Here is a 24,497-nt window from a genome sequence, read left to right as displayed (position 1 = left end):
CAGGATGACAGGGTGTTGTCCTGGATGTCAGGAAAGAGCCAGGTCCTGCTCTGCCTGAACAGACAGAAGTGGCAACCCAACGGCATAAAGGTCTCCACTGCCTTGACCTGGCCTGCGCCCAGAATGGGGAGCCGGGCCAGCACAGGAGGGGCTCCTGGCCAGGCAGAGGGAAGACTCCCGACAGTTGCAGGGCAGAGAGCAAAAGGACAGAGAGATATCAGGGATAAAAAGATAAGGAATTTATTATACTTCCATTTTCAAAGCACCAAGACATGCCAAAGGACATTCATTTCCATCAGGTATTTGGGAGAGCGGTTGGGCTGACAAAAGGCACTGCCTGGGGTCGAGGCCTCCGCAGCAAACACCCTGGCCCCACTGCTGGTGCCCAACAGCCACAACCGACAGTGCAGAGGGAAAATGAGCAAAACCGCCAGGTTTCATGCACTCACGCATGCCCTGGCAACAAACTCACAGCTTATCACTGCGTGTGACAGACACAGCAGAGTACAGAGCAGCTGTGGCCAGGTGCCCCACAAGACAAGGGAGCAGGAGGCCATGCCAGGCCCTGGTGGAAACAGGCCAGCAGGAGCCCTGCAGTCCCACCACAGAAACACCCACCCTTTGCCTGATGTCTCAGAGCAGCACCTCCGCCAGGAAGAACCACTGCAATACCGGTAACAAAGGCTGAGCACTGAAAACATCTATCTAGGAAATTCATCTCCAGAATATAAAAAATAGCTGAGGTTTTCTGAGGAATAATATTCACTCCCTTGGAATCAAAGGGGTTAGCACACATGTACATTTATGCACACACACGCACGCAGACGCACACACACTCCTCTGATGAACAAAGAACGGGTGACTCGCTGGCCTTCACACGTACAAAACAGGTAAACTTTGCCCAAACGAGAACCATCTTCTCATGCTCATCTCGGCCTCCCGTTGCCTCCATGCCTCATACACACAAAACGCACAGCCCCCCCTGCCTACACTCAGTGCCGTTACATTCAAACCCTTCCTGAGCACCGCTGTCCTGAGCCACAAGGTTCACACGTGCCCTCCTGCGCTGAGAGGAAAGGGGCAACTGCACAGGCCTTGGGCCTAGACAGGGGGATCACAGCTCTCTGGAGATGCCCAGCTGGGCTGAGAACAAGCAGGCACAGCACAACAAGGCCCTACGCCTCCCCCAAGCCTTACCTAGCACCAGGGGAGGCTGGTGGCAGTCACAGCAGCCCAGTCCATGCAGTGAGACCCACCAGAGGACACAAGCCAGCTTAGATGCAGGGAGGACACAGTGGCAGCATGGGGGAGGCTTTGCAATCCTTATAGTAGCAGCTGCCAGCAACACTGAGAAGGGGAAAGGCCTGTTTCAAGACCAGGCCAGACCCCTGCTGCCTTTATATGTGGCTCAGGCCAGAGATTTTCTGGTGTCTACATTCAGGCACAGAGAGAGATGCATCCCACTTTCTCCGTTCCCATGCATTGAGAGGGGTTAGATCTCAAGGCTTTCCAGCCCAACCTTTAGAGGCTTCCCCGGGGATACATGGGAGAGCCGCGCTCGGGTAGCTGAAGGGCAGCAAGTCCCTTTGGTAGCCAGGCTCTGCCTGAGAGCTGGGCCCCCAAAGCATGCACATAGCATCAGGCAGCACTTCCAGCATGGTGCCAGCCCACGCCCTCTGCTGGGTAAAGTCACAAAGCTCTGCTAGCAGCAAGGCTCCGCACTAGCACGGAGCCCATTTTTGGGGGGAAACAACCAGCAGCTAACACAGTGCAGCACTGGGGGAGTCAGCATCCTTCAAAACAGTGGCACTGCAGCAGGCACAGGGTGCTGGGTGACAACAGTGCGTCACCAGTCCCGTTCTGAGGGCTCCCGGTAAGGCAGCCCCAGCTGAACAAAGACATCTCTTTCAGTAGGGGTAGGCAGGATATGGCCAGACCCCACCTTGACACCGCCACGGCCTCGCACCACGGCTGAGCTGAGGGCATGCTCCGACAGACTCATGCCCTTGGTCTTGGCCAGGGCCCGCATGGAGCGGTTGAAGTGAGCCGAGCCGGTGAAGTAGAGCAGGGCACAGGCGAACTCGCTGTAAGGCACCACGATGATGTCCAGGCGCCGATGACGCTGGGCTGGCCCGGGGAGACGACACACCCCCAAGTACTTCTTTTGATCGCCGTTGTCCTCCTGGCTCACCAAGTCGTCTGTGAGGAAGCCTGGGGAGAGGGAGCAGACACAGAGAAGGGGTTGAGAGGCAAAGACTGACTCCCCAAAGCTTCTCATTATCCAGAAAGCAACAGAGGTGTCCCATAATGTGCTGCAGGGTCCCCCAAGCCAGCCTCAGCTCTGACAGCCCCACACAGCTAGGAGAAGCTGTGTTGAGCTGCACCAATACTCCCTCCTTAATGCTGGCTGGGGAACTGCCGCTGGAACAGGGCCAGGACCCAGGCACAGTACTCTAAGGATTTACAACATATCCTGCCTTTCAGGAAACCCATCGCCTGCATCCATCAGTGGATGCCACTCACTTGTAGCTCAGACCTCATTGCTGCCTCAGCTCCTGCTTGCCCATGCTGAGAACTGCTTTGGGCATCACGTGCCAGCCCCCAACCCCTCTTACCACTCCTGCGGAGGCTGTCGAGCAGCTTGCTGAACACCCCACGGTGAGACTGCCCATCGGGGTGAGTGACCAGCACATCCACGTCTCCGCAGGTGGGCTTCCCCCGACGGTAGGAGCCACATGCCACACACACAAGCCCAGGGTTCAGGGCCCGGGCTGCTTGTCTGACCTTCAAGAACAGAAAGAGAGGGATGAGGAGTCCGAGGCCAGGTCTCCTCATCCCTCTCTTGAATAGTATCTTGCACCATCCCTCATACCTTACCCTGCAGTTCTAGGGTCTCCATACAGAGCAGATGCTTAACAAGCATAGCAAACTGCCCTGAAAAGGAGGCCAGCCTGCTACCAGGAACCACATGAGCTTGGGTAGCTTCCACACAGTTCTGCCCAGCCCAGAGCCATACAATACAACGGTCTACTGTGATGCTGCCATGAAGCTGACCATCAGTCATCAGGCCAAACTTGAGAGACGAAGCAACACTGAGTTGGCAGGGTAGGGCATAACCTGCCAGAGCCCTCAGCCTCCAGGAAAGCAGGAGGGCAGAGGGTTTTCAGCCCTCCTTGTGGGCCAGGAGGGCAAAGCTCCCACAGGCCACAAGGAGAATCAGTTGAATGTGAGACAGTCACAGATCCCTGAAGCAGAGATGGGTTCAGAGCAAGTCACCTCAGCAGGACCCAAGACAGAAGAGAATCTGCAAGTGCCCCTTGGACTCCACTCCTGCCTGGGTCTCTGCTTTGAAGGACAGCTAGGCTTCCTGAGGAAAACCACAAACATCTCAGCATTTTAAACTGAACTGATGCCAACCAGCCATATATAATCAGATCTTTCCCTAATGCAGCCACCTCTGGGCTGGACCCCAGCCCCTGTTCTGCACAAACTGCTAGTTCTGATGGCTTCATTCATTAAATGCCTGAGCAGGTCCTTGGGCAGCGGCAAAGTATTCTCTGTCTGATTGTGTCAATCACCCTGCTGGCAACAAATAATTAGGGGCCCACTGACGAGGCCATCACAGGGGCTGGGGTTCAGAAAGGCTGTGTCCATGCCCACAGCCCCTTGTCACTCTTTGGGATCATCCTTCATTAGCAAGAGATAAACCCATTAACCTTTGCCCCAGAGGTGCTCCAAGAAGACACAGGCCTTTCTCATGCGGAGCAACTCCTCCTCTGGTGCCCTTGCCCCCTTCTGACTTTAAATGAAGATTTCTAGAAAACTCCCAGCCCCACCCCAGAGCCTAAAAGCTCCTCAGATCTCCCTGTGACAGGCAGCATAGACAGTGACTAATCCCTTATTCTCTCTCCTGGGCCTGGATCAGAGGTGTGTGCGTGTGTATGGAGGGGAGCAGAGTAATCCCATCAAGCTAACAATAGACCCACCCCCAAGAGCCACCTTCTCGAACCAGCCTGCCTGGGAAAAGGACCACTCACCACTGAAATGGCTAATCCGGCACACGGGACTGACACCCCAGCAGGAGCCTGGCAGGAGTGTATTCTTTGTGGCCAGGCCCTGTGGCCGAGTGACAGAGTCACACTGGCTGCTGCTTCCATGGTGATCAGAGAGCACGGGGGTAGCAATGACAGTCTCCCCCAGCTCTCTGCTCACATCAGGGCACATTGGCTTATCACCCCACGACCCTGGAGTATCATATCATGGCTTACTAGGGCAAGCAGCACCCATTCGCAGCCTGAATCCCCTTTGCTTCCCATTAGGACACCCGTGCTCCAACACTACACTTGACAGCCAGCTCACAGGGTGCTCACAAGGTGTTCACAGCTTCCTTTGGAGAAGCACCATGGAGACAGCTCAGGGGCCTCGGCTGCAAGCAGGTATCTCAGAGGAGATGAGGGACAGGGAAGGGAGCTGGGAACCTGCGCATCCCACCCTGCCAAGGCAGCCTTTTCCAAAGCAGGGGCAGGCTGTGGAACTGACGCCCAGGAAGTATCCTCCTCCTTGCCAGGCTCTCAAACTGAACCTTCCTACTAAGTAAAGCAGGTGCTTTGTGTGCCCACGTCCAAAAAGGGTCCCCCAAAGCCTGACACCACTCAGAGGACACCACTCTCTCGCTGGAGAGCTCAGCTCCAACAGCGAGGGACCCTTCCATGGCCTGCATCCTCCCATCAGAGCCCAGCAGTCACTGCGCTGCAAGTCACTGCCGGGGCCGAGCTACTCACAGTCTCTTCTATTTCGGCAGCTTCCTCTCGAGGCATGCGCTCCAGGAAATCTGCGTAGTGCTTCAGGCCCACGGCTTGCTGGCTGGTGAGAGATGCCTTGCTGCGGATATCATCCAGTGTCCGGAAACCCTGGTTCAAATCATGTGAGGATATTCAGACATCTGCTGAGACTAACTCTTCAAACGCTTTCAACTAAGATTTGAGGGGATTATATTCAACCTTTCTTGAGCCCAGGCTAGTCACAGCTTCTGAGATCACATCACTTATGTCTAGTTCCTAAGGAGAAGGGATTTAAGCAATTCCGCTACCCATAGGCACCTCTGATCTCCACCCCACAATGACTTTGAATCTCAGCTAAACCTGTCAGAAGGGTACTGTTCTCAAGGCATGGTACTCCTACAGCTTGCTGGAAAACAGGTGATGCACGTAAAAGAAAGTATATTGTGTGAACACAACCATATTTTAGACAACAAAGAATCCAATCACACCAAACACTACAGAAAGCCAGGTTTCATTAACTCTGCTCAGAAAACAGTTTTTAGAGAAGGACCCCACCCAGTAGGCTGATCACTCATATGACCAGCAGCTACAGCAGCCAACTGAGCAGCACAACAGCAACTGGATCATGAGCTTTCATGGCCAAGATGTCCCTGTCCAAGGCTGGCTCTTAGCAGTGTCACTGCTACGCTACTTGAGCGGTGCAAGATGTGCTCCAAGCAGTGATGCTAACCAAACAGGCACTGTGCTCCCCAACGCCCTCTGTTGCACACCTTCATCCTCTACCCTCCTCCCCATCCAAATTCAGTCCCAGGTACATGTTCTCCATTTTCCCCTGAACACCCCAATACTGGAACCAAGCCTCATACCTCCACCTGTAAAACCAGACCCAAAGCCCATTCCTGAATATTGGCCACTGGAAACTATTTGTGATGGCAATTCTCCTACTGTCAGAAGTGTTTTTATAAGCCATAGTCTGGGAACCTCTCGTGTAGGCACTAAACTTACCTGCTGGTACCACATCTGGGCTGTCTTGACCCCTGCTCCCCAAATGTTGGAGAACAACTCCAGCACGGGCACGTTCTCACTGATGTGATCCAGCTTGCGCAGATGCCCACTCTCCAAGATCTCCAAAATCTTCTCTGCCATCCGCTTCCCAATCCCAGGAATTTTACAGGCTTCCTACACATGGAACCAGAGGAAATAGTGGCAAAGTGAAGGGCACAGATAAGCTGGGAAGTTGTTATCCACTCAGAGCCTGGCTGCCCATCCAAACAGTAACGGATAAGTGGCAGGGCTAGTTCTGCATGCTGCTGTCCTCTCTGCACCAGCCTTACATATTCAATGCCAAGTGAAGAAGAACAAGCGTGCAGAAGAGGACTAAAACACTGACACACCTAATGGCTGGACCATCGCAGTCAATCAGGCCCAGATCCAACTTGTCTTGTATACGGTCTCTAACGCTTGCCATCTGGTAATGCTCGGGGGGAAAGTGAAAATGTCCCTGCATGTGGCTGGGGAAGGCATTTACTTCATGGGTGCTCAAAAGGCTCAGACTCTACTTTTCTGGTGACCTGAAAACCCTGCAGGTGGTTAATGAATCCAACTCGCACTGGCTACACAATGTCCACCAAAACCCTCCCGGCAGGGAATTCCCAAGGCCTGAAAATAAGCCATTCCACAAAGAGAAAAAGGAAGGGATCTGGCTCAGAACAGAGCCAGGATGCTAGGTCCATCTCCCTGCTCCACCATTCTGGGAAGGTGTTTTACCTGGTAGGAGGTGACTGGTTTGTGGTAGCTCTTGAGCGCATTGATGGCTTTGGAGTAGCCCAGAGATCTCCACTTGTCGCCCTGGACAGAATAGGCCTTTGCCAGCACTTCCAGCTTCTCCGTGATACACTGGTTGTGATTCTCCTTCTTGCTCTTGGAGGACTGAGCACAAACCCACTTGCTGACAGGCTGGGCCACTGTGGAAGAACTGTCACTAGTCTCCTCCAATGATTTCAGAGGGTAGCAGCCAGAAATCAGTGCTTCCAGATCTCCCTGGGTGACACCAGTGTCTTCTCCTTCACTGTCTTCATCATCAGAGACTTTCTTTAGGGAAAGGTAGAAAAGCAGCCATATGAGAATAACTGCACGCCTCAGTATGTCCCCTTGCCACATGGTACTCCTGGGCATTAACCAACCTCCAGGGCACACAATGCTCAAACTGCACCCTCTGGAAGTTGCTGGCTATATGTGCACCACAAATCCTACTGCCTCCAAGCTTGGCAGGCATCCTTTGAGGCTACATGCACATCTGATGCACAAAACACAGGAGATAGAGACTGCTGTGCAGCTGTGGTCCAAGTACACATGCACCTCCTATGGCCAAGCCTCTGAGACCTAACTGAGGTAAGACGCTGGCTAAATGAGCAACAGTTGCCAGCAGCCTGGTATGACAATGCTGAAATCCCTGGCTGGGGACTCCTGACTCCCTGCTCCCACAGGGAAACCTTTCGCTGGTCTGGTGGCTGTGTGCGCACACCTCTCTCGTGTTCAGACTCTACATATTCCACCCCATGACACAAGTCACACAAGATATGCGTTGAACTCTGTTTTCATGTTACTGACTAAAAATTTTAACAGGGTAGTAAATAATCACCCCCCATTTTTCCCCATGGCTATCTGCAAGAGAAAAGGAGGAGGGAGGAGTGAGACAAAGGACTCCACATTCCTCAGTGACAGAAGAAAGAACCAATGTATACATTTGCTGATACCCTCAGCATTAGGATGCCTCTGTGTGGACTTAAGGAACAATAAGCCTTGACTTCAGGTAACTAACAAAAGCAGATAGAATTGGGAAGCCGAACAGAGGCTTTGTAGACCGCTTTGCTCACTGGGGTCCCCCTCTCTCCTGATGTATAAACATAGGAGCTCAAGAACAGCCAAGAGCTCCTGTACTGTGAAAGCACCTTTGAATGGCAGAGGGCTGCTTGGAATCAGCCCTGCAGTTACATGTGGCACAGAAGTCCTGTTTCTGACGAGTGTCAACCTGACTAAGGCAGAGCCAGCCTCTGGTTCTGCTGGCTGGGGAGGTCTGGAGACAATTCCTGCAGGATGTGCAAGATACAGAGCTGAAGCTTCCAGAGAGAAGAGTCAGGATGTTCATTTGCTTTCCCTTTTGTAATCTTGTTTTATAAACTCTGCAAACTGGGTCAGACTAAGGCTTTGATAAACTAGTTTTACTCACCTTGCAACTTTGTACATGTGACTGCCTTAGGACACTCTGTTCCCTCTGAGGGCCACAGAGCCTTAGAGTATGCAGATTAGCTAGCAAGTGCCTTAAGAGCAGGTAAGGAGCATATGACCCAGCACTACGCAGATGTCTCCAAAGTTAGAACATGTAATTCCCATTTTCTCAGCCAGCAGTGTCAGAGAAGTGAAACAGCACACAAACCCCAGAATCTCCACACTTTGCCAAAGCTGATGGCTCCCTTACAAAAATACAAGCAAATCCGACAGTCCTGTTAGCTTGTAAGATACTTCAGGATCCTGCAGCAGCTGACTGCCATTGTGTGCTACAGCTGGGTGAGAATGGGTTGTGCAGAGTCTGTCTGGAGCAGAGCACAGGACCCAGGATAGCAGCGGAAGGCCAGCAGTTGAGGCAATACACTGCTTGAGAAGGAGGCAAGCGGCCTGGAGCAACAGCCCCACAATTCAACCAGTGGGTAACTGGCACAACTTGCAAATGCTGCTCTGCAGGAAACTACCGACTGGCAACAGAGTTATCTCACAGAGAGCTCACATCCAGACACAAAATCTCCTGGAGTAGCCCTCGTTCAGTATAAAATACCAGAACACTCACCATATCCTAGAGAAGCATATCCACCCAAGCTAGAAAAGACTCTGCACTTAAATGAAGGCTATTTTGAAGCTAAGAGTTCAGCTTCAGCTTTTCTGTTATAGCTAGGTCTTAAAAGTAGTTGGTACTGTCTTTAAAGTATATCCAATGGATTCCTCTCTCCTCCCCAAACTTACCTAGTCCTAAGCTTGGGCCAAGAGATTTTGCACCAGTGTCTACAGATGATTCTGTGCACAAACTAACCACAGAAAATATCATTGTTTGAAGCAATTTAAAAGAAAAAAGCAAGAAGGTTTCAAACAGACTCTAACTGCTGTCTGACCACTAAAATAAATGTGAGCAGAAAGCAAGGCAGCTGCCACGGGACCCATAAGAGTACAAAAGCCCTTTCCTTCAGTTAAGGGTGAGATTCGTTAATAAAGATTGTCACTAAATTAACCAGAGTTACAAGAAACAACAAAGATGGGGTAACAGCAAAGGTGATGGAGAGATTAGAAAGCAGCAGCCAACTTTGTCTATGACATGCTGGATAGTAAGTCTGAGCAGGGATCCCCTCCGCACACATTCAAGAGAAGGGGAAAGCCCAAAACAAAGGAGCCCTCTGTGGGCTGCCGGCTAGGGAGTAACTGCAGGGTTTTATGAAACAGAATTAGCAGCTGTGATTTTGGAGTGCGCTGGCAAACACAGCATCAGAGCACTATGATACGGCTGCGGCTCTCAGAGGTCTGCAGTAACTTTGCTACAGACAGATCTGGATGGTGCAACTCCCAAAAATATTCAGCAAACTTGAGCAAAATACAGAAAAAGAAAAGAAAGCTAATGTCGGGTCTGGAGCAGGTGACTCACAGCAGAGGCCACTAATAACCCAGCATGGATATTTTAAGCACAATACACAATCATTTGAATGGCAATCTGATCCACTACACGTGTCTGAATGGGGTGCTTGCCAAGGAGTGGAGAATGGGTCAGCATGGCTCAAGCAGGAACACGGGATGAAATATCAGAGAGAGTTTCCTGAAAGGGAGATATTCTCAGACAGGGAATATTCCCCAAAAGGAGCTACAGGCAACATGACCACCAGAGTGAGCCTTGGCCTGATCAAATCACCAGGACTGCTTCTGCTGGAAATATTTTGATGGAGACAGGAATTTAAGGAGTGTTTTTTCCACTTTTAACACCTAAAAGGGATAAAGAGAAGCAGTAACCATGTCCACAGCCCAAATCTGCCAGCACCAATCCACTGAAATATCCAAACACCTTTGCCTTGCTGAGGTATTCTGGCGTCACAGCACTGCAGGGATGCCTCTAGCCAAGAAAAGCAGTATGCAGGACCCATTCACAAGGATGGCCCATGCTGGAAGCCTCACCTCAGCTGGCTGCTGATGTCCAAGGATGCCCAGGGTTTGCGGCAAGGAATCCTCCAAGTGTGCTTCAGCCTTTGGTTTCACAGCTCCCTCCCTTGCCTGGGGCTGGATCTCTTTGGTAGCCAGGAGCTTCTGCTGCTGCTGCTTCTGCAGTTCCTCCTCCAGGCACCTGCCATGGATCAGATGCCTTAGCATAGGAGCAGGAAGACTTCTCACCCCCCAGCTGTTTGACCTAGAAATCCTTCCCATTGTTTGGGGATGGAGCAAACAACCAATATGAATTTTGCTCTCTCACATCACACATTCACTACTCGGGTCTTGGCTCAATCACCCAGTTTCCATTCACTTCGCTGAACGGCAGCTTCCGCTCCTATCTACCTCAGTCTTAGACTCTTCCTCCAAAGCTCTGCCAACACATTTTGCTCCTAACCTGCAGCTGCCTGCTGCTCCATTCCTTGTTTCCTAGTGTGCCTAGCAGTCAGTTCTCTCTCTACTTTTCATCTGCAGTAAGGAAGAAACAGCATTTAATTCTCAGCATTTCTAAAAAAAAATTCCTTGCTACCACTGATCGATTAGGAAGAGATGCCTTTAGCACCTGTAGCAAGCAACAGATTAACATTTCTGGGCTCTACTCCAAGTTCTGCTACCCCACAGACAGCAACCAGCCACAAAGCCACTAAATTTCATGAACTGTATGGGGAGAAATGATTTTGAGCCATGCCCAAGGCACCTGTAATGAGTCACAGTCTTGAGCAGAGGTGAAATATCAGTGCAGTTCAGTTTGGAATAGAGGCACTGTGGGGAAGAATGACAGCCTAGGATCTGCATACCTGCAAGGGATAAAGATGCTGTAGCCAGTGGTACTCAGCAGCTTCTGGTCTCTAATGCAAGCACTCAGCCAGGATGCCTTCACTAGCTGCAACCCTGAAGGTACCTTAGGTAATTTAAGGAGCCGAAAGGCCCGATCACAGTCCATGTCTTCAGCCACGATGATATGCGTCACCTCCGAGCACAGCTGGTCGCGGACCCGACCCCCATTTTGGGCAATTTGCTTGTGGAAGATCTCTGCCCTGGCTTGGCCAATACCAGCTCGCAACACATAGGCAGTAACTGGTTTCAGCCACTCTGCTGAGGAAAGACACAGGGGCAGGAGGTCAGTGTGAAAGAAAGTGTCCCCCAAAGCAGCTGGGCTACGTATCTCACGTGGGACTCCTTGGGACCAACTGTGGCAGGCAGTCTTCGGGGGGCACCAGCCGCAGGCCTGCAGCTAGACACGCCAAAGCTTGCCAGCCATGGCCTCGAGAGGAAAGGCACCTGGGCCAGAAAAAGCCTTTGGGAGACCCACACCTCCAGTTAACAGCTGAGATATGAACATTATATGTGCGTCATGGGCAGACTGGACTTACCCTCAGGCTCCCCTGCTCCTTCCTCTTTTGGGATCTTTGGCGGGATGCTTTTGCCCATGTCATCCCTCATCTTCTTCCTCTTGGGAAAGGCTTTGACAATCCCTCGTGGCTCCATAGGCTGCACGCCGCTTCCCCAGGGGAGGTTAACGCTGCCGACACCAAACACCAGTAAAAAATGAGGGAGGTTGCTCAGAACCGCACAGCGCAAGCACCACGGCCTACACCACGCTCATTCTGCTCCCGGCCTCTGCGGGCTGTGGGGGGCTTTTCGGTGCTACCTCCCCAAAACACTCGCCCTACGCGAAACACCTGGGAAGGAGAATGTCAGCCCGCACGGCCAGGACGAGCTGAGGCAGAAACCACCGAAAAGCCACTTAAGACGGGCCTGCTCCAGCGCCCTCGAAACCACTGACAGCAGGTGCTGGGGGGGGGGGGGGGGGGTGACGCTATTTTAGCGACCGGGAGCTCCTGCCTGCGCGGCCCAAGACTTGATTTCGCCCAGATTTCTTCGCGAGGGAAACACCCGCCGCGGCCGGGAGCGGGGGAGGCCCCGCGCCGCCTCCACCCGGAGCGAAGAGTTAGTAAAAGTCCCCCCGGCCCGGCGCGGCCCGCGGCGGCGATGGCGGCGGCGGGCGTCGCTTCCGGGCGGCGGGCGGAAGCGCCGCGTTGCTGTGGCGACGGCTGCGCGGCCGCCATGGCGGTGCCGAGCTGGCTGGAGAGGCTGCGGGCCGCCCGCAAGACCGCGCTGGTGCAGGACGGTAACCGGCGCCCGGGGAGACCCTGCGGGAGGCGAAGGGGCGCTGCCGGGAGCGGCTCGGGGCCCTGCGAGCCCGCGGCCGGGGAGGGGGCCCTGGACTAGGGCATGGGGCCACGCACCCGGGGACAGGGCCCCTGACAAGGGGACAAGGCCATAGACCTGGTGGGGAGAGGGCTGTACACCCGGGGACAGGGCCCCAGACAAGGCAACAGGGTCATACAGCTAGGAACAGGGCCCCAGACATGGGGGGGGGGGGGGGCAGGGCCATACACCCTAGGACAGATCCCCAAACTTGGGGACAGAGTGATACCCCCATGGACAAGGCCCCCAAGGGAAAGGGCCTCCCACCCTCACTGCCCGCCTTGTCCCTAGGGAAGAGGAAGGTCCACTACCTGTTTGAGGATGGCAAAGAGATGGCCGAAGAGTACGACATGAAGACGGGTCAGTTAGCGAGTAAGTGACACTTCCCACTGGCCGCTGGCTGCCGCGGGCTGGGGCATCTTGCCGTAGCAGAGTGATGTGACTGGGCGCTGCTGTGTGCATGTGGCAGCAGGTCTGTGCTCGCAAGCCTGGGTTAGTCTCGAGAGGAACCTCCTGATTAGAAACAAGCTGCTCCCAAATGGCCCAGAAGACAATTCTGCCTGTAGCTCCACTGAAATTTGGAGGGATGTAAGTAAGGTCCAGCTTGGGCCCAGGGATCTCTCACTTCCATGGTGTAGCAGACCTTGTTTTAGCCCCCGATCTCTCCCAAACATCCCCTCCGTCACAACAGACATGAAGGGACTGAACTAGATTGCCCTCTCAGTTTGTAGCATGCACCAGGGTGAAATATGCTTTTTGGCAACTTCTGCAACCACAAACATGCAAGATGTGGTTTTGGGTAAGACCCGAACTGACATCAGCTGAGGTGTGGCACCTGCTGCAAGCCCTCTATGGGTTCAGCACTGACTAGCAAAAAAGAGACACACTTAGTGCCAATTTCCTGACTTTAGGAGTTGGCCAGCTAACTGATGCACTTACACCTAAGTGGAAATGACTGGAATTAAGGGAAAAGGCATATCATCTCAATGTGCTGGGCAAGTTGGTGGAGTACTTCTTATGGAACAGAATAATGAAAGCCCTCCTTCTTCCCACAGGTAGAAAATGGCGAGAGAAGAACGCCTTAGGGGGCTCTGGCAAGTGGCAGGTTGAGGTGGGAGAGCCAACCTCGCCTCTTGTGGGAACGCTGGAATCAGAGCTCATAAAGGAAAGCAGCTCCAACGTATGTAAGGGGTCTGCAGGTGCCACTCCACCTAGAAACACCTAGCTTTGTGCTTACGACGGTAGCTGGTAGACTGCAAATCGCTCACAGCCCCAAGAGACAGCCTTAGCCGGCCCAGCACTCTGCTGCAAATAATCCCAGAAGCATGGGGCTGGGCAGAAAGAGGGCACAGCTTAGTTTTTTAGGGGAGGTCTTCAACAGGTTTGCAGTTTCCTTAAGCAGAGAAACTGTCTACATTGCTGTGTTGGCTAGCTACTGTTTCAACTTCCAAAAAGTAGCCTAAAAGGAAGGCCAGTACCTGGACAAGTCAGTGGATGGAAAGCAGGGGTGGTGACAATGAAAACACGGCACATGCAGTGCGTAGCGCTGCCTGTTTCAGCTTCGCGTCCCAACAGCTTGCAAGGCAGAGGTGTTAGTCTCTGATCTGAAACACAAGCACAGCCCTGCACAGCAAACTGGGACACAGCCAGCAGGTCCCTAGGGTAGGGAGAGCTCAGTATGCAGTTGCCTGTGAGGAAGAGGCCCAGCTTCCATGTAACATGGTTGTGCACTCCCTCATTGAATGCTCTCAGGGCTCAGCCTCCTACAAGCAGGGCAGGCAGTGTGTGCCCTGGGTAAAGGCCTTGCCAGAGCAGTGCCAGCTCTAGGAGACTGATGCTCAGGCAATTTGAGTTATTCCCTGCTCTGCTCCAGTGTGAAAAAAGGGCTGCCCCATGTGAAACCTCTCAAGATAGCACAGGAAGAAGGGCTAGGGAAAAGAGACGACACAGCTAGAGGGGCCTTGCTAAAGGTACTTGTTTGCTGCAGCCTGTCTTCATGAGGAAGGATACCCTGACCAGCTTCCAGTGGCGGATCCGTAACCTGCCCTACCCCAAGGAAGTCTACAGTGTCTCTGTGGAGGAGGAGCAGCGCTGCTGTGTTGTCCGGACCACCAACAAGAAGTCAGTAAGGACAGCACTGCCAGTGCTGAGAGTCTCTCGGGGTGGGCTGGCACAGAGGACAGGCTAGTGATTGTACAGGGGATGTGTCATCTCTTGCCTTTAGGTGCTGGTGTGCAAGGACTGAGCAACCACAGCCAGCACACACAGCTGAGTGTCTCCTCCTGTCTGATTTCTACTCCCAGCTACCTCAGACGTGTTTCTAGTAAAACCCCTCAGCTCTGCACTAACCTTCACAAACTGATCTCAATTCCAGTAACATGGTGTTTGCTCTGTCCTTTCGCTGTCAAACATCACTTCCATTAAAAAAAAAAAGGACCCCCACCAACCTCTTGAAGCTAGAGCATCCAGCTCTAGATGGAGCATTTGGATGACACTTTGATCTAATCGTATTTCAGAATGCATGGAGCTGCAGGATTCAACAGGTATAGCATAAGTCTTGTGGGCATCCAGGGAGACCTCCCTCTGTAAACCTGTCCTGTAGTTATAAGGCAAATGATACAATCCGGAGGTGGCAAGAAGAAAACCCAGAATCTTGAAAGTGCCACAGTAATCTACAGAAGGAATTTGAGATGGGAGCAAAAAAATGGCTATTAAACATCATCATATACAGTGTCATCGCATAGCCTTTTACCCATAGAATGAGAGAAGTAGTGTGCCCCAGAGCTTTTACAGCCTCAGTGAAATGAGCAGGCATGAGCTGTGGTAATAGGAAGGAAGAGCAAGGAGGGAGTATTAGGAGAACAGGGGAAGATACTGGAAGATAAATGAATGCCATTTACAAACCGGGGTACTACGCCAATGTGGAAACATCGGCAAGCTGCCCTCTGCTTGCCTTCTTTTCCCAGTGTCACTGTAGACTAGAGAAAGATCAGTCATGGATAAAAACAACCCTGATATTTTCCGACCTGCTTCCTGCCCTCTTTAAGCTACTCCTCATAGCTGGCTGTAGGTGGTGCTATTGGCAAAGAACTCACTCCACTTTGGCCACTTAATGCCTTTCAGATACCAGAAACCACAAGTCTTTAGGTAGGGGTTTACCACATCGGAGGCAATGACAAAGGGATGTTTGAACTCTGCACCTGAGCATACCTGGACGCTCACAAGCAGAAGAAGGTTAGCTTGAGGAAGAGGCATCTGTCCCGTGAAAACAGCAAGCAGTTACAGCTTTACGCCACTGAGATGCTGGCCTGAATCCATGCAGAGGGATTCACAGGGGAAGAGTAGCCATTTAGTAGGGAGACCTATATAAACAGGATAAATTAATGAAAATCTCATCAGCTACACGTGGGTACCCCTGGAGCTATCATGGGAAGTGAGTATGAGAGCCTAATTCCAACCTCCTGCTATCACGGACAGGCTTATCTACTCCCAGTCCTACTAATTGTAGAGCATATGTGGGAACTTCCTTACCTGCTCTAAGGTGCTCTAAGGTTATAAAGTACCCACTGAGGTCATGCCGTGCCTGAGAAAGTCTTTCGTACCACCCTCTGGGCCACAGTAGAGTCCCCCAACAAGCAGTACGCACCTGCACACTTGTCGACTAGTGTTGGAGATAGCTGAAGAACCTGAAAGCTGCCCATGGCCCGCAGATGATGGTTAAGGGCTGCTGGAATTAAAGCTGTAAAGTCATCTCTGTGGGACAAGAACCACCTTGCTGTCAGTAGGAGCAGGGACAAACTCCAGCACCAGAACACTTGGTGCAGGCTCCACGATATCTTAGATCATTTCTCCTGGGTCTTGGCCAGGGCAAGGCACCACTCAGCAGCTAATTCCAAGATAGCAACAAAGGCATGGAGTCTCTAGAGAGTGCACATCACTACGGGAGAGAAAGGAAGCTTCAGAGCCTTTCCAGCCCTTGGAAGTCAGCCACGTTGCTTCTGAGCAACAGAGCTGCGCTGACCGCCAGCTGGAGGCACAAGCAATGGGATGGGTTGCCAAGTCATTACTGAGTAGCTCAGTTTTAAATTCTCAGCATAGCACCAGCAGTTTTCCCTACAGGCTGATAAAAAGTGGGTTTCCAGTAGGAAAAATTAGAGGTGACTTCACATACACACTGTGGATCTTCAGCCAGGAGCCAGGCTCAGAGTGCAGTACTGCCCTTGGCCATGGGGTGAGAGACGAGGGCAGAGAATCTGCCTGCCTCAGCAAGGAAAACCACCCATCAACCGCTTCCCCAGCCTAGACAGGAGCTCTTCATTTCCACCAGTCACTCCCGTTCCCTCTGGCCACGGTAAGGGCTGCTCAAGTGGGATTTGCTTAAAACCTCTTGCTGTAAAATAAATCCATTAAACTAAACTCTAAAAACAAACCCAGAAAGCCTCCTCCCCAAACACCAAACCTGATTCAATTATTGCAGTGAGAGGCAGTGGTAATGTTAGGAGGAGGAGGGGGTGGCCAGGCAGATCTGATTTCCTTTGATCTTGTCACAGATTTTAGTTTGAGGCCAGCCAAAGCCATTCTTCTCCCCTTCTCCTTAGTCCTGCGGCAGCAGAACGCTGCCGTTTCATTGATGACTCCCAAGGCCCTTTGAAACAGTGGTTTTTTTCTGTGTACTGCTTTTTTTTTTGTCTAATCGGTAAGAAGTTAACACTTCCTTAACATGTCTTTGTGTTCATCTAATCTCTGCTGTTTAACCTTTGACATCTCCCTTATTATCCATGTCTGCCACCTTTTCCAAATACTGACAGCAGTGACAACACAGAACGGTTTGAGCCCTGCGGTAACAAGCTGCGTACATTCCTCCCACTGCACCAGGAGAGCCATTTGCCCTTTGTAGCTGTTCTCACCGTGACTTGGAAAATAAACTGCAATTTGGGCAGAGGTAGCTAGAAAGGCCAACCTTCACACACAGCCAGCTGAATGGCAAAGAAACCCTCCTGGCATGACAGCAGCCAGTGCCAGCTCCAGTTCAGCTCTTGGCACTTCAGTGCTGGCTACAGGCCCATACCTTGGAGGGGATTGCCCACGGGAGTGTTGGAAGAGACTGCAAACCCAGTCATGCCTCTAGGTGGGCACAGGATCACCAGCTAGTGTATTTGGTGAAGCCCCAGAAAGCAGCAGTAGATACTGGTCAAGTCATGGCAAGGAAGAAGGATCTCAGCCAAGCACAGCAACAGATGAACAAAGCTGTGGTCGCAAAACCTTAGGAAACCTCTTAGCTGCCTAGATGGCTTGTAACCCCCCTCCAGTTCTGCCTGCAGCGTAGCCCTTTCCTTCACATAGAGCAAAGCCCAAGGTTTGGTGTGTGGAGAAACATGGGTTGGGTAGGGAGCTGGCAGAAACCTCCCTATCTTCTACCTAGATATGAGAGGTGATCAGGAAATGGGGATAGAGACCAGGGACAGAGCAGCCAGGAGAGCTGGCTGGGGAGTGCAGAGCACAGGACAGCCAGCAAGGATGCTGCATGGAAATGCTGTGAAGCAGTGGCTCAGGTGACTGTGGGCAGCCACATCTGGAGCTCCATGCCCAGGGGTATGCCTGAGCACCATGGTAGCAGCAAAGCAGCAGGTGATCTAGGAAGCACAGTAGGAGCAAGCAAGGGGCCAAAGGAGGGGTTTAGGAAGGACTGCAACACAAAACCATGCATCTCTCAAGAAAGTAACAGCCACAGGGCACAAGGGCTTTGACAGCTGTTTTGGTAGGAGCTAACGAGGCTGGTGCTTATGGGGGACAAGAGGACATGAGCAAAGACAAGGGACATCTTCCAGTATGTCCGAGTACTCTGTCCCTAGCTATGCCTGCCTGGAACTGCTTGAAGGCAGGCTGGAGGGACCAAGCCTGCTCCCAGAAACCAAGGCCCTTCAGAACTTTGCAAGCTCTGATTTCCAGTTTGGAAGTTTGTTTCCAGTGCTCCCAGCAGCCTGGGGGATCCAGCAGGCACACAGCATGGCACAGGGTCCTCCTGCCAACCCTGAGGGGTCCATTACTACCAGCTACCATCCTGGGAGCTTGCCTACTCACTGCAGACCCCAGTACCTGCTTGCATGAAATGAAGGCAGAGATGCAAGAGTACATCTTGCAAAGCAGCGCTGCATAGCTCAGCACTGCTAGCAGGGGAAAGGGACCCCACGTTTCTTGTTTGTCTCTCTCCTCTCTTATATGCAGGTACTACAAAAAGTTCCCTATTCCTGACCTGGACAGATACCAGCTCCCCTTAGATGCAGCTGCCCTGAGCTTCACCCATGCCAACAACACCCTGATCATCACGGTGAGATTTTGGCTACATGGAGTAGAACTTTGCCCTTCTCTTCATGTCCACAAAGAAGTTAAATTCTTACATGTTAGGAAGTGAGGCAGAGCAGGGAGATCTGCTGAGGGTCATTGAGGAGCCCCCTTCTCTGTCACACAGTCAGTGAGAGTTTCAGGTTACAGCGGGCATGCTGACACTGGACAGGACATCCCAGGCCCCAGGAGGGGCCCTGCTTGCTGCTCAAGGTGACTTGCAGGTGGAAAAGCATCTGTAATACCCCATTTTCCATGTGTCCCATCCCCCAGGCCTGGACAAGCCTCCTCTGTCAGCAGCAGCAAGTTTCTCTTTTCTCAAAGCATACTCTTTCATGCTCTGTGCATGAGCGTTAGAGTCCAAAGGACTGCTACACTTAGAGGTTTCTCAGCATTAAAATCCCTGCTGCTTTGTGCCAGAGAAGATGCACAAGGTAGAAGTTAGAGACTAGCAAAATAAGGACTTACCTGTTGGAAGGAGCATCCAGAGGCAAGCAGGTGCTTTTCTGCAGCAGGTGCTTGTCTTCTCAAATGTAGGAGCTAGCTACCAAGAGAGCATCCCTCTGAGGGAAGCCTCGCAGCAGAGGTGGGGGTGCACATGCAGAGGAAATAGGCCAAGAAGAGCACCTTGAGCCCTTCTGAGCTCCTGTCTGCTACAGGCCAAACCTTTGCAAAAAAGCACCTGCATCTACCACTAAGCTGCAGCTGAGTGAGGGGACTCTGAGGGGAGAACAGAGGAACTGCAACTCTCACTTCTCTTATTTATATATAAATATATAAATATAAAACACATGTGCGTACAACCAGCAAGCACACCAGGGATCTGCACAGCACAGCTTGCCAGGATATTCCGGAGGTGTTGGTGGGGGCCAGGACTTCATATTCAATTGGGAAATTTTACTTGCACTGTAAAAGCCACACCAGTTCCTGGAAAATGTCCCTAACTTGAGAGCACCACCTCTCCAAACAGGCATTGGAGGTAGCTGATAACAGAAAGGCTTCCCCTGGCAGGAGAGCCACAGCTGGGCTGGTACCACCCAGAGAGAGCAGCACTAAAAACCATACTGTTGCCTGTGGCTTGGCCTGAGTTAGGCTGCTTGGATGAGAGGAATAACAGGAGGACTGAGAGCATCTCTCTCTGTCCTACAGTACCAGAAGCCAAAGGAGATCCTGGCTGCAGAAGAGGAGCTGCAGGAGGAGCTGAAGAAGATAAAGGCAGCAAACGATGATGACAGCGAGTGTAAGACCCAGTAGGCAGCGGCTGCTGGGAGACTGGGGTGGGGGGCAGCTCTCTGGCACAGCTTCATGGTATTTATTTTACTTTTGGTAATAAAAATTAGTCCTGTTAACAGAGCCAGTTTGAGGAATCTTTGCAGGCCCTGGGAAATGACAGGGTAGGCAATCTCATTCCAGTCTGGTCTGCTGGTTTACACAAACCTACGAGTTTGGAAAGCTACAACAGGAAAAGGAAGTGCACCACAGCCTCAGCCAGAAGCTCTTTCCCCATCATCAGTGAGCAGGAGCAGCCTGAAAGCTGGGTAGTTCCCCATGAGAATTCCCTCTGCCAACATCACTGAAGGCAGTAAGTGGGAAAACTCAGACTCCCTCCTGACACCCATTACCTGCTTGGGATGTGCTTAGAAGCAGCTCTCTCCTGTGCTGTTGCTCAGGGTGCTTGTTTGTGCACTTAGGAGGATGCCATGGTCAGCCTGGTATCTCTGCAAACAGAATCAGAGCTTTGACCTGATCAGGGAACAGCCTATGAAATAGGGTGAACAAGATACCCTGTTGCTTCCTTACTACCAGTCATCTGCAATGCAGCCTGCAGAACGCAGGGCTGCTGCGCAGAGTGCAGGAACTGAAATGCAGCTCCCCTCATCTGCATGGCACAGAGGGGAAAGGTAGCAATGGGGCTGTCCAGCTAGCTTAGGAGTAGCAGCAGCCCACCCTTTCCATGGCTGGGCACAAGCACAGCCCGTTGCAAACCTCACCATGGAGTCAGCATGGAGAGAACATGCCCCCAGTAGTGCTGCCTTATCAACACACCCTCTAACCTGTTACCGTCTCCCGCCCACACCAGCCATCCCTACCGATTTATGCATGTCTTTTCATTCCCGGTTCATATCTGAAAAGCTCCTGCATAAATACTCCTACTCTTAAATGAGCAGGTCATGGGCTCCCAAGCACAGCTCACCTGATGAGGACTGCTTTCGGACCACAAAAGCTCCTCAGAGACCAGGTGTCATGTTCTGTTATACCCAGTAGTGAGGGATGATGTGGTAACTCCAGCTCCCATCTGCAGAGTCCTCCCAAGAGAATGGAGTCACCATCCACTACCAGAGCTCAGCACAGCCAGTGCACCAGCCCCACTTGCTCAGGCAATTTCCCACACCCCAATGCCAAGAAAAGCTGGATGGTGCAGCCTTCTACCCACCAGTGCTGACACCCCCATGTAGCTACAGCTCAGCTCTAGGCTTCAGCCAGAGAGAACTTAAAAGCAGCTACAAGAGTGCAGAACCCACCAACACGGGCTGCAGAGTGGAATGGGTGCCACTGGGATGTTATGACTGGCAAGCAGCAATGTTGGCAAGCAGGGCTGTCACAGGAAGGGAGTCTCTCACACCAGTGGCACTGTTCACCTGCTTGGCTGACATATGGCAGCTCATTCCTAGTCTGGGTCTTGCCAGTAAGAAGTTTCTCCCCCCACCCCACATCTACTCCACTTCCTTCACAGCCTCTCCTTGTCCCAAAGACATTTGGTATCTGCATCTCCCTTCCCCTCCTGCTTTCATTAGAGGACCTAGAACACACTAGGACCTGAGAAAAAACAGCTCCACCCCACAGACCTGTACCATCTCTCTCCAGTCATCTAGAGGTGATAGTCTTATACTCAGTGTTACCAAAAGCCCAATGATTCCCCCAGAATCATTATCTTTGACCAGCAGTCTTCAGGATGTACAGTTTTGAATTGATGGAAGATTGTTCCAACAATGGCATCTTTCTACAGCAAGACATCTGTGCGTTAGGCACTTAAACATCACATCCGCCACTTACCCTCCAGGAGAATAAGTAGCACCACAGCAACTACAAGAGAGCTGGCAACAAGCAGGCATGCCATGCCAACAGAGCTACGTCAGCAACTGTGGCAGGGAGCTGTGCTGGAAAGAGATCCTTGTGAGAATGTGCTCCTGAAGCAAAACCACACTTTCGAATTGCTTTCCTGTCTTGCTTCCACTGGGAATGGAGGACTGCCTTCAGGCAAGTGAAGGAGCTGGGTGGTGGTTCCCCCTCCCTGCTAAGGGCTCCAAACCCACCCTCTTCCAATTTGTGTGGATCGCAAAGGTAAGAGCCACCTCTTGACAGTGGAACTGGCCTATTAAGTCCTAGCAAAGCAGCATGGTGGGTGCTTTGCCCTGGAAGTGCTCACAATTTCTGATACAAAGACTCTCTCTTCCATATTTAGAAAACTCAGACTCACAGCCCAGTAGAGATCATCACCTCTCCCCCAAGGAGGACCAGGCCCCAGGCACTGCTGCATTCATCCACAGAGCACACTGAAAGCTGTGCTCCTTGTGAAACCCAGCTCTGGCCAAGTGCAGAAGGCTGATGCAGAAAGAAGCAGAGCTCATTTATATATGCCTAAAGGGTCCCAATAAACCACATCAGTTCCGTGGGGTCTGCAATAGTTAGTGTGTTGCTTCAGTATTCAGGCAGCAAGGGCGCAGGTCTTTCAAATAAGGGCAGGCTACAAGATGAGCTCTGCTACTGAGCTCTGGAGAGGGGCTGATTTACAGCAAACTGGAAATCCTGCATTTGATTTCTTGTTTGAATAAGCAATATGAGACCCAGATCCCAAGAACTGTCTTCAGCACAGCAGCGTCACAGAATCTAGCCACAGATCTATCAGAAACATGCAGGCAGTGTCTGAAAACAGTCGCAACCTCCTCTGCCCATCCAAGCCTCTGCAATCAGCTGGCACCACCACTGCCCCTTTAGAATTTGAAACAAAACATACAGTCTTTTCTGTTTCCCTTCAGTGTTTTATTTAGCAAAATGGGACTGTTCAGCCCTGCCAAGTGCACAGCCCGACCTGATGGCCAGGTTGGGGAGGAATATGCTGAAAGCAGGGCTGGCTCTGCCTTTTAGCTCAGTTCTTGCTCTTGGCTTTGAAGGACAACACAAGCAGCTGTCAGGAGAGCAAGCACAGGTGAAAGGTAGGCCCTGCTCCAGGCACCTCCCCTTCTGCCAAAACACTGCACCCCACACACAACCTAGATTTGCTTCACATGGCTCAGAGCTTGTCTGATCTTGAATTGACCAGCACACACAACTGATGGGGCATCCAGGTCAACCTGCCCCTCAAATGCTGTATCCACAGAAAGAAAAAACACAGTTAAAAAAAACCCTGACTTGTACAAAATAAAAAGGGTAAAGGACAATCGGCCTTTATTTCCACTAAAGGGCAGGTGAGGTGGAGGAAGTCTGGCCCTTTGTGCACTCTTGAACGTAGCTTTCTGGAAGGGAAAGAATCCCTTCAGAAGTCTCGGGGGCCACTCTCACCTCTCCTGCCCGGCAATTCCCTGAGCCAAGTGTCAACTCCGCTGAGTTGGGGTGACCAGAAATAGCCATGGTGCCCCTCATGGGGTTGTGAAGTCTAGGACATGCAGGGCTGATGCCAGGGCAGCATACAGATGGGTGGTACTGAAGCGGAGGCAGTACACTGGGCTGCTGGTGGGTGAAGACAGGTGAAAGCTCTGCAAGAAAACAAGAGAATCAACCTTTCCAAGAAGAGCTCAGCCATGAGACCATATTCAGTGTTGCACATTTCAGGCCCAAAGGCTGAGATGCAAAGCAGGTTTTTCCCCTGCATATAGACTAGGGTCTCTATGGCAAACTCACTCCAAAGACAACCCAGCAGCCTTTATGCCTCTTCATCCAAAGAGACAGACACCTGGCTGCCAGAGCACAACCCAGAAACCTGCTGTTGCCCATCCTCTGGTCAGCCCTCACCTGCAGGCACCGAGTCTGCCGCTTATCCCAGAGGCGCACCACGCCATAGTAGGAAGAGCCGCTGGCAATCATATGGTTCCCATCACTCCTTATGCAGTACAGGGCGCTGTCGTGGGGCTCTTCCCACTCCTGGACGCATTTTCTGCAAGGGCGACACAAACCAGCATATGGCTGAGTCTACCATCCAGAGCCTGGACTGGAACTGAGGCCCAGTGTGCCCAAAGGAGTTAATTCAGCTGCAGGCGAGACCCCAGCCATGGCACAAGGAGCACCCAGGAGTGTTGCTCTGGCTCCAGAGCCCCTGCAACCTCTGTGCCGGCAGGACTGACTCACCTAGTGCTGGTCCGTATGTCCCAGTAGCGGATGTAGGTGTCATACCCACATGAAAGGAGAAGGGAGGGCGTTTCATAGAAGACATCAAGGACTCCAGCTCCACGGTGGAAATCAGTCCCTAAGCAGGTCGACAGCTGACCACTGCAATGAAACACAACAGGGGAAGTCATTCAGATCACAGAGCCCTTCTGCTCCAGCAGGCCAGAGCAGAGATGGTATCACAAGAGCCTCTAGATCTCCCTTCTATGATTTAACAGAGTGCAAAAGCCTGTACAGTTTTGCCCTCCCTTCCCCAGGTTCTGCTACTGGTTGGGCCACTGACTGTCATAGAGGTTGACCAAGAGGAAAATCCAAGATGTGAGAAGAGCCAAGGAACAGGCACAGGTGATCCCCGGTAGAATGGGATTGCGTTCCTTGGGACAAATGACCAATACACTGAATGATGGGGCTCCATTTCTACAGGAGATGATTCCCAACTTAGTCAAACTCCAGATAACCTGCAATAGACATTTATCTGATCCACTCCATCCCATCCCTGACTCTGTCCTTCAGCATAGCTCCCACTGGTGCATTTCCTGACAT

General features: G+C 52.0%; 3 protein-coding genes across 8 annotated transcripts in view; 1 reads left to right on the top strand and 2 right to left on the bottom strand.

Moving 5' to 3' along the window:
* Nucleotides 1-217: 217 nt before the first annotated feature.
* On the bottom strand, nt 218-11,897 carry POLL (DNA polymerase lambda). 3 transcript variants are annotated; one of them, XM_026102930.2, is made up of 9 exons: nt 11,688-11,897; nt 11,393-11,541; nt 10,817-11,114; nt 9,990-10,155; nt 6,549-6,872; nt 5,787-5,960; nt 4,782-4,910; nt 2,616-2,784; nt 218-2,211 (listed from the first exon to the last, which is right to left on the bottom strand). In XM_026102930.2, exons 2-9 carry the CDS (start codon nt 11,505-11,507, stop codon nt 1,847-1,849), a joined length of 1,740 nt encoding a protein of 579 aa, XP_025958715.2. In that variant the 5' UTR covers nt 11,508-11,541; nt 11,688-11,897; the 3' UTR covers nt 218-1,846. The 3 variants fall into 3 exon arrangements, with proteins under 3 accessions (XP_025958715.2, XP_064370204.1, XP_025958714.2); XM_064514134.1 differs by having other exon boundaries at nt 11,702-11,897; XM_026102929.2 differs by having other exon boundaries at nt 10,817-11,111; nt 11,393-11,897.
* Nucleotides 11,898-11,996: 99 nt separating this feature from the next.
* On the top strand, nt 11,997-19,925 carry DPCD (deleted in primary ciliary dyskinesia homolog (mouse)). Its single transcript, XM_026102932.2, has 6 exons — nt 11,997-12,150; nt 12,522-12,602; nt 13,286-13,410; nt 14,218-14,351; nt 18,456-18,558; nt 19,722-19,925. Exons 1-6 carry the CDS (start codon nt 12,012-12,014, stop codon nt 19,824-19,826), a joined length of 687 nt encoding a protein of 228 aa, XP_025958717.2. The 5' UTR covers nt 11,997-12,011; the 3' UTR covers nt 19,827-19,925.
* Nucleotides 19,926-22,591: 2,666 nt separating this feature from the next.
* The window catches only part of FBXW4 (F-box and WD repeat domain containing 4), a 65,322-nt gene continuing 63,416 nt past the window's right edge, over nt 22,592-24,497 (bottom strand). For 3 of the 4 annotated variants that reach the window (XM_064514135.1, XM_026102931.2, XM_064514136.1), the window contains 3 exons: nt 23,916-24,056; nt 23,583-23,724; nt 22,592-23,326 (listed from right to left, as the gene is read on the bottom strand). In XM_064514135.1, coding sequence (XP_064370205.1) covers nt 23,210-23,326; nt 23,583-23,724; nt 23,916-24,056 — 400 coding nt within the window. In that variant the 3' untranslated portion in view covers nt 22,592-23,209. Of the gene's footprint in view, nt 23,327-23,582; nt 23,725-23,915; nt 24,057-24,497 lie in introns of those variants that run through there. The other variant, XR_010389744.1, reaches the window with a different exon arrangement.

This window comes from Dromaius novaehollandiae, chromosome 6 (assembly GCF_036370855.1).
Source record: "Dromaius novaehollandiae isolate bDroNov1 chromosome 6, bDroNov1.hap1, whole genome shotgun sequence".
Classification (NCBI taxonomy): Eukaryota; Metazoa; Chordata; class Aves; order Casuariiformes; family Dromaiidae; genus Dromaius; species Dromaius novaehollandiae.
Note: the sequence above shows the minus strand (reverse complement) of the source record. Positions and strands in the feature narration are given on the sequence as shown.